This window comes from Nyctereutes procyonoides, unplaced genomic scaffold (genome assembly GCF_905146905.1).
Source record: "Nyctereutes procyonoides isolate TBG_1078 unplaced genomic scaffold, NYPRO_anot_genome, whole genome shotgun sequence".
NCBI lineage: Eukaryota > Metazoa > Chordata > Mammalia > Carnivora > Canidae > Nyctereutes > Nyctereutes procyonoides.
In genome coordinates this window covers 12970482-12979997 of record NW_026575140.1, presented here as the reverse complement: position 1 = coordinate 12979997, position 9516 = coordinate 12970482, and the positions used below count along the sequence as shown (strand labels likewise).

Genomic DNA, 9516 nt, shown 5'->3' with positions numbered 1-9516 from the left:
AGAGAGCAGAGGAGGAGCAGAGAGGGAGGGAGATAATCTCCAGCAGGCTTGCACTGAGTGCAGAGCCTGATCCCAGGACCCTGAGATCATGACCTGAGCCGAAACCAAGTCAGTGGCTCAACTGACTGAGCCACCCAGGAGCTCCCTTAAACTAGTTTAAAATAATCTCCCATTTGTTGTCTAATCACATGCAGACCCACTATTGAAAATTAATGGCCCCTAGTGACTTTTCAACAACTTCTGGTAATGTCTCTAGCCTGCTGACTGACAGTTTACCTAACCCATTTATCTGTTAACGAACATGTATGTTTATCTGGTATACTCTGTGCTGCCTTAGTCAACGCTAAAGTTTGGCAGCAGCCTCAGGACCATTTTATGGCAGTAGCAGGAAGGAGTGTTGGCAAAGATGCCAATGTACCCTCATTCCCAGAGATAGAGGCCTGCTGTCACTCATAGTGGGCAGTTTGTACCCCCAGAATATTCTCAGTCATCCTTTATGGGGTGTCTGAGTCCCCACCTGGCTTTTTTTTTTTTTTAGATTTCTTTATTTTATTTAACGATTTTGGGGATCCCTGGGTGGCGCAGAGGTTTGGCGCCTGCCTTTGGCCCCTCTGCCTCTCTCTCTCTCTGTGTGTAACTATCATAAATAAATAAAAAAAAATTAAAAAAAAAAGATTTTGTTTTTTTATTCATGAGAGACACAGAGGTGCAGGGACACAGGCAGAGGAGAAGCAGGCTCCTTGCAGGGAGCCTGACGCGGCACCTGATCCCAGGTCTCCAGGATCATGCCCTGGGCTGAAGGCAGACGCTTAACCGCTGAGCCACCCAGGCATCCCTGATTTATTTTAGAGAGTGAGCGTGAGACAGTATGCAAGTGGTGGGAGGGGCAGAGGGAGAGAATCTTCAAGCTGACTCCTGACTGAGCTTGAATGCAACATGGGGCTTGATCTCATAACCCACAAGATCATGACCTGAGATGAAATCAAAAGTCCCATGCTTAACTGACTGAGCCACCCAGGTGCCCCACCCCCTTGACCTGACTTCTTAGACTCTAGTTATGTCTGATCTTATCTTTACTACCCATTTGCAGGTCAGGACAGAAGAAGTTGCATTTCTGAACACAGATCACCAGTTGGAGATTATATACTCCTCGCTGTCCTTATTCTTCAACATGCGGTATTGGGAGAATGGGATAAAAGTGCACAAGGGCAGTGGGAAGCCACACAGATCCTAGTCCCAGGCTGGCAGAGTTCATTCTGGGTAGGTCATTTAACCCTGCTGTGCAGAATTTGTTACCATCACTGTGCCATTCCTCAGTTGAATTAGAATCCAACCGAGGCCTGATACAAGGTTCAAATGATGCAATGGATATGAAGACCTTTGAGAAGGTATCACTTCTCCTAGGGAGAGGGAGGGGACACAGATGTGAAGTGAAACAACCAATCCCTGCCTAACATGCTGAAGACGCTGCCTGCAGGTCACCAAAAACAGCTCCCCAAGGCACAGACTTAACCTGAGACCGCAAAGACCAGTTCTCTTATTTTCTTCTCCTCTTTTAAACACGAGGTTAAGTTCTGGTCTACAATCCGGACTCCCGCACAAAAGGCTTCCCAGTTTATAAATAATATAGGCTATAACTTTTGGAGTTCTCTATTGTGGGCTAGGCACTTTGCTCATTATTTTTTCTAATCTTCACAATTATACTTTAGAGTTCATCCACTTTTTCACGGGACGAGAAGGGAGAGGCCCAGAAGGTTAAAGGACTTGCCTAGTCTGCAGGGAAGCAAGAATTATAACTGGGTCTTTTCTTATTCCGGAACCTAACCATCATTCAGTGCTGCCTTCCTCCCTGGGTAAGAAAGATTCTGAGGCAGGTGCAAAGCAGCAGGGAGAGATGCAAGAAGAGGATCTTAGATTTCGGAATACACCTGATCGTGTAGAGTTCATCTCTACACACAAAGTTTTTTGGTTTTGCCCTCCCCCTTCTCCCCTCCCCACCCCATCACTGAACAGACGACATCCTCTACCAGCCATCTTGGTTGTGGCAGTCCCAATTCCTCTTCTTTTTTTTTTCTGTGACGACGACCGAGGGATGAGGCAAAGCAGCCCAGCCCAGGCTTTCTAAGGAGCTCCAGCAATCCCCCCCGGGCAAAGAGCCTCCGGGGCCCAGGGCGTGGGCCGTTTCCAGCACAGCCTGCTCCAAGGCTTTGCTCGGGGCTCCCGGGTCGGCGCGGGTCGGGGAGGGGCTCAAGCTGGCCCCGCCGGGCCCCGCCCACGGCCCCGCCCCCTCATTTAAATACGCGGCGCCGGCGGGTGCGTCGAGCTCGCCGCGGACCCAAGATGGCGGCGTGTGGACGTGTACGGAGGATGTTCCGCTTGTCGGCGGCGCTGCAGCTGCTGCTGCTCGCGGCGGCCGGGGCCCAGAAACTCACGGGCCAGGGCGGCCATGGCCAGGGCCAGGGCCCGGGGGCCAACTTTCCGTCCTTTGTAGGGCAGCCTGGAGGCGGCGGGCCGGCCGGTCAGCCCCTGCTCCAGCTTCCTCAGTCATCTCAGCTCCAGCACCAGCAGCAGCAGCAGCAACAGCAGCAGCAGCAGCAGCAACCGCCTCAGCCGCCGCAGCCGCCTTTCCCGGCGGGTGGGCCTCCGGCCCGGCGGGGCGGAGCGGGGCCCGGCGGGGCCGGCGGGGGCTGGAAGCTGGCGGAGGAAGAGTCCTGCAGGGAGGACGTGACCCGTGTGTGTCCCAAGCACACCTGGAGCAACAACCTGGCGGTGCTCGAGTGCCTGCAGGACGTGAGGGAGGTGAGGAGGCGGGCCGGGGCCGGGAGGGCCAGGCCTGGTGCGGGCCCGAGGGTGTTGCCGGCCTTGGGAGCCGCTGACGCGGGCCCGCTGCTTCTCTGTCTCCCCCTGTGCGGCGCCCGCCCCTGCCCTGCCGTCCCTAACCAGCTCCCCCGCGCCTTCCGAGACCAGGACCCCACCGCCACTGCCACCCCTCGTTCGCTCGCTGGTGCGGGGTCTGAGACTTAGACCCTGGCTCCTGGCCGCCGCCTGCGAAGGCCCAGAGCGTGTTTATGTTTGCTCCGGTCTTTTGTGTGATGCTCTAAGCACAGTGGCTCCTCGCCGAAGACCTGCTTAGAATTTGGCTATTTGTTCGACTTGGACAGTTGGCAGCAGCGCTTTTAAATATGAAAAAAAAATGGTTGGCGTACTTAAGCTGTTAAGAAATGATCTGTTTATTGGCAGTAGGTAACGTTTGTTTAGGTAACTCGGGTTCTGTTCTGACGTGTATTGTAGTCAAAACCGAATTTACTGTCTTTACCCCATTCCTTTGTAATTCGCAAATTCTTATTATCTATCCATAGGGTGTTGAAACTAAGGTGTGTCTTTTTTTTTTTTTTTTCTTCCCCTTAATTTCGTTTGGTCGGTTTGTAGTGAATCTCAAGTTTAAGCTATTACTCCGAATAATTTAGAGTCCCACAGCTTGAAAAGTTGGGACACTAGTCGAAGCGGTAATACCTATGCAGTATTTGTGATTGGATTGTGGGATCTTGCCTTTCTGATGTCTGAATATGATTTTAGTATACCTTTTACTGAAATCTAGATTTGATGTTCTTTATGTGATTCAGCTAAGTGATGTGTCTTCTTTAGGTTTAATACTGCAGACATATTTGACAATTCTGAAAGTTTGGGAGCAAATCTGGTAGGGTTGTAGGGGTTTTGTTTTGTTTTGTTTTGTTCCTTCCTTCCTTCTTTCTTTCTAGGATTTTAGGTGTATAGAATTAGACCTAAAAGTTGACAAGTAGAATGAAACTGCTGCTTGATACAGTTTTGTTTGGGAAATTGTATCATCAGTTGTCTAAGGTGTTCATGATCATGGGAAGGCCACTGATTCGTAGAAAATTGCTGGTCTTGGCAGTACTCCCCCCCCCTCCCCCCGTGATACCTGCTCTAGTATTCCATACAGAACAATTCACAAGAGGAAGAAGAATAAAACATAATCAAAATACAAAGAGAAAGGAAATTTCCTGAGCCAACAGAAATGTGAGGCCACAGATGACTTCTCATCTACAACTTGAAGACTAGAAAGATAATCCATTATTAGTCTTTATTCAGCTATTTCTCTAGTAGATGCAGCTAAGATTCTTAACTGTTGGGCTTTTTGAAATTTACTGTTTGGTCTTTTTAGGATATGTTATAGATGTTGTTCCCTCAAAGTAAGACCCTAATATTGGTGACCAAAAACTTTGTTAGTGGTTTGTGGCAGAAATAGGATGTTATTATTAGGGAAAGTGGCAAAAAGTGGCCAGTTCATAGAGTACATGACTCTTTCTTTGTATGCATTTGGGACATTTGGAAACCTCCACTTACAGGAGCAGGCTTCCTTTGTCATGCAGTAGAAATGTGTAGCAGCGTATGTAATCCATAAATAACAGATTTGACCACTTTTGGAGTCTGTTTAATTTTGTGGGTACTATCTTGCATTACTTAGTGCAAAGAACCTGGCTTGAAAATGGAGTCCCTGCTCCACAATGGACTGTAACATTCTTAGCAAGGATATTGTTTCAGTAACTACATTTTTCCTCCTTTATGGAGATGACGGATAAACTCTTTCAGGATAGTTACTAGGCCCTATATTTCCTTTGTGACTTCCCAGAGTACCTAATTAATTGCTGAGACTCAGTAAATATTGACAACAGATTGAAGATGAATAAACTAATGAAGTCAGTTTTATGCTCCAGAGGAAGAAAAAGTGTCAAGTAAATTGGAAGTGGGGGTATTTTGGGGAGCAGGGTTTCCAAATTTACAATTTAATTAATTTTCCTCTAATTCTATATACGTGAAAGTTGAAAAAGTACCACAAACAACTGTGTATATCCTTCAGCAGGTGGAACTATTTTTTTATTTAAAAAAAATTTTTTTTAAGTAGGCTCCATACCCAACGTGGGTGGGGCTCTAGCTCAGAGCTCTGAGATCAAGAGTTGCATCCTTTAGGGATTGAGCCTGCCAGGCTTCTGAAGGTGGAGCTATTTTTAAACTACTTTTTTTTTCTTTAAAGAAGGCAAGGGGTGCCTGGGTGGCTCAGTTGGTTAAGCATCTGCTTTCTGCTCAGGTCATGATCCCAGGGTGCTGGGATAGAACCCCATGTCAGGCTCCCTGCTCATTGCTGAGCTGGGAACTGGCTTCTCCCTCTCGCTGTGCTGCTTCTTGTGCTTTATCTGTTAGATTAATAAAATCTTAAAAAAAAAAAAAAAAGATGGCAAAAGGACATTTTAATCCACTTAGTTTGAGAATTAGTTAAATCTGATCTGTGTGTTTGAAAGAACATACCTTAATTAAAGAAACTGCCTTCAAATGTGCCATTTGAAGTGAAGTTATGGAACATATTTTGTATTTGCTTTTTGGTTAGTAGTACTATTTGATAGGGAAGTTGATATAACGTGGTTCTTTACCCTTTTGAGTTTTCTTTTTTTGTTCCCTTTTTCATCCTTTTGGATACACATTTGGAGAAGACTGTTCTCTGTATACTTGCTATTAAAGTAATGAAAAGGCAGACAAAATAATGAAAAGGCAAAGTATGTATTTAAATGGTAGTATAGTAAACATTTTTTATTTTGAAACAACATGAGGATATAGTATGATAGGTTAAGTCTTAAGCTCAAATGTTTTAAGGTTCTCTCCACTGTAGTTTCCAAAGTTATGTAGTAATTTACTTACAAACTTTATTTGAAGATGTTTATGGTTTGTCTTGAATAATTTCAGCTGATATTTTCACGTTCTCTAATGCATCATATGCTTACAAATTAAAAATCTATGTGTAAACTACAGTATATATGGACTATAGTTCACAGCTTTTCTCCTCAGTCACTTTGGCTGCTATTTTGAAGGTTATGTGTTATTGAGAGATTTTTTTTTAAAACCTTTTCAGATGAGTCATGCTATTTATTTATTTATTTATTTATTTATTTATTTATTGTCATGCTTTTTAATTTTTTTTTTTTTTTTTTATTTATTTTATGATAGTCTCACACACACACACAGAGAGAGAGAGAGAGAGAGAGAGAGAGGCAGAGACACAGGCAGAGGGAGAAGCAGGCTCCATGCACCGGGAGCCTGATGTGGGATTCGATCCGGAGTCTCCAGATCGCGCCCTGGGCCAAAGGCAGGCGCCAAACCGCTGCGCCACCCAGGGATCCCCTATTGTCATGCTTTTTAAAAGGTCAAGTATACCCAATGGGTCCACTGTTAAATAGTAGATGAAATAGCAGTAATGATGGGAATAGTCCTGGTTATACGTGCATTTATATGTTATGTGTGTTAGGTATACATACATGTATATACATATAGAACTAGTTGTAGTGCTAGTCATAAAAAATATGACAAGAATGTATAAAGGTGAAAAAGGAAAAAATACCCTGGGCTCTTTTACTAGGTGGAGGAATAATAACACCAAAGAAAGATAAGATACTGCTGTGTAGTTACTATTTAATAAAGAGATAAGACACGCTTTGTGTTGAAAGTAATTTTAAAGTACTTTATGGGGATCCCTAGGTGGCACAGCGGTTTGGCGCCTGCCTTTGGCCCAGGATGCGATCCTGGGGACCTGGGATCGGGTCCCACATCGGGCTCCCGGTGCGTGGAGCCTGCTTCTCCCTCTGCCTATGTCTCTGCGCCTCTCTATCTCTCTGTGTGTGACTATCATGAATACATTAAAAAAAAAATAAAGTACTTTATGTATTTTTGGCTGAAATGACTGGTATTATCTTGTGTTTAGAAGTTTCAGATGGAGACATTGGTTTCTTGGGAGAAGTTTATTCATGATACACATAGTTTTTCTTAGTTTTTTTGTTTTGGTCTGTTTTTGTTAGGTTTTATAACAAAAAAACTTTCTAAAATTGAAAATTTCAAGCTGCATAGAAGTAGAAACTGTGGTGATTCTCCATATATACATCAGCCAGCTTCAGCTGTCTCTGCATTTTTTGTTCGTTTGGCACAAGAGTTGGGAGACTGGCATATTTTTATTTATTTATTCTTAACGATTTTATTCATTTATTCGTGAGAGACAGAGAGAGAGAGAGAGAGAGAGAGAGAGAGAGAGAGGCAGAGGCAGAGACACAGGCAGAAGGAGAAGCAGGCTCCATGCAGGGAGCCCTACATGGAGCTCGATCCTGGGTCTCCAGGATCAGGCCCTGGGCTGAAGGCGGCACTAAACCACTAAGCCACCTGGGCTGCCCCCCCCCCCCTTTTTTTTCCCTATTTCACTGTCTACTTCAATGTGTATCTTTGATAAGGACTTAAAAAAATAAAACTGAATGTAGATGTTTTAGCTGTACTATTTTATGTACTGAACAGGAATTAACATTTAAACCTTACAAACTGTAAACCCACTTTCAAACTCATAGATGAACATTTTTTTTTTAATTTTTATTTATTTATGATAGTCACAGAGAGAGAGAGAGGGGCAGAGACATAGGCAGAGGGAGAAGCAGGCTCCATGCACCGGGAGCCCGACGTGGGATTCGATCCCGGGTCTCCAGGATCGCGCCCTGGGCCAAAGGCAGGCACCAAACTGCTGCGCCACCCAGGGATCCCTAGATGAACATTTTTTAATAAACATTTTTATTCTATTCTTTAAAGTTTTTTTTATTTTTTAAGATTTTTATTTATTTATTTTTAAAAATTTATTTATTTATTTTTTTGATTTTTTTAAAAAATTTATTTATGATAGTCACACAGAGAGAGAGAGAGAGAGGCAGAGACACAGGCAGAGGGAGAAGCAGGCTCCATGCAGGGAGCCCGACATGGGACTCGATCCTGGGTCTCCAGGATCAGGCCCTGGGCTGAAGGTGGCGCTAAACCACTGAGCCACCTGGGCTGCCCCAAGATTTTTATTATTTTTTATTTTTTTAAAAGATTTATTTGTTTATTTATGATAGAGAGAGAGAGAGAGGCAGAGATACAGGAGGAGGGAGAAGCAGGCTCCATGCCAGGAGCCTGACGGGGGACTCGATCCCGTGCTCCAGGATCGTGCCCCGGGCCAAAGGCAGGTGCTAAACCTCTGAGCCACCCAGGGATCCCCAGGATTTTTATTTTTAAGTAATCTCTACACCCAACATGGGGCTTGAACTTACAACCCCATGATCATAAGTCTTAACACAACTGAGCCAGACGTGCTTCTACTCTATTCTTAACCTTTCATTTGACTGTATCCTAAGATGATGTTCTGCCTGCACTATCTATATTATCTCATTTAATATTCTTGATAGTCCTATGAGGTGAATATCTTATCTTTGTTGAGAAACAGACTCAGAGAGATGAAGTAATTTGTCTGATTTTATGTCCTAAGTGGTAGACCTGGTTGGTATTCAGCAAGTTCTTTGATTTCAAAGACCATACACTTTGCAGCCCACCATGAATGGTTGCAGCTAGGGAAACTGGAATGAGACTGTTGAGAACCCCTGGCTAGCCCTTCTAGCTAGGGGTTCAGAAATGGACACAAAATGAGAAGAGTTACCTGGAATTAGAATCCTCTTTTGTTCACTACCCGGAACAATTGGGCAGCAGCAGCTCCTATACACTGGAATACTGTAGATTTCTCAGGAAGATAGACCAGCATTATTAGACAAAGCTAATTGAACTTCTAGTTTGAACCCATCATGAGCAAAATTTCTGTTTAATGAAAATATTTTTCAAATCCCATCTTACCTGAAGCAGGATTTGTACTAGTATAATGGAAGAATTCAAATACATTTCCCTACTGTTTGTATTGAGTCCATGCAATAACACAAAGAGTGAACTAGGACTAGAGTTGGTACTGTCATTAGCTAACCGTATGACTCTGGGCAAGTCTTTTTACCACTCTGAGTTCTGGTTTCCTCTGTATTAAATGAGAGGTTTGTGTAATAGTATAATTTTGAAGATCCCTGTTATTTCTTTTTTTAAAGATGTATTTATCAGAATGAGTGAGAATGAGCGGGAGGGAGGAGCAAAGGAAGAGAGAGTCTTAAACCGATTTTTTGCGGAGCACAGAGCTGAACATGGGGCTCGATCTTACAACCCTGAGATCACAACCTGAGCTGAAACCAAGAGTTGGATGCTTAACTGACTGTACCACCCATGCGCCCAGTAAGGTCCTTGTTGTTTAACCTGTACAAGTTTCCTATATTCTCTGTACATAGTTTTTAGGATTTATAGGTGTATCATCTCCTGATACCTTATTTGTGGGAGGAAATAATGATATGAATAATGCAAATGGCAATTAATCCAAACATTGTTTGGCTTTAGGATATGTTATGATTGTTTTGTTTGAGCCGATGTGGAATTTCCTTCAGTGTTTGGAAGCAATCTAACCACAAAAATCAAGGCATTATTGATCTCTTTTTTTTTTTTTAATTTTTTTTATTTATTTATGATAGTCACACACACAGAGAGAGGCAGAGACACAGGCAGAGGGAGAAGCAGGCTCCATGCACCGGGAGCCCGACGCGGGACTCGATCCCGGGTCTCCAGGACCGCGCCCCG

General features: G+C 44.0%; 1 protein-coding gene across 1 annotated transcript in view; it reads left to right on the top strand.

The window, feature by feature from the left end:
• Positions 1 to 2329: 2329 nt before the first annotated feature.
• GLG1 (golgi glycoprotein 1) overlaps positions 2330 to 9516 on the top strand; it is a 149928-nt gene continuing 142741 nt past the window's right edge. The window contains exon 1 of the mRNA XM_055306003.1: positions 2330 to 2799. Coding sequence (XP_055161978.1) covers positions 2341 to 2799 — 459 coding nt within the window. The 5' untranslated portion in view covers positions 2330 to 2340. The remainder of the gene's footprint in view (positions 2800 to 9516) is intronic.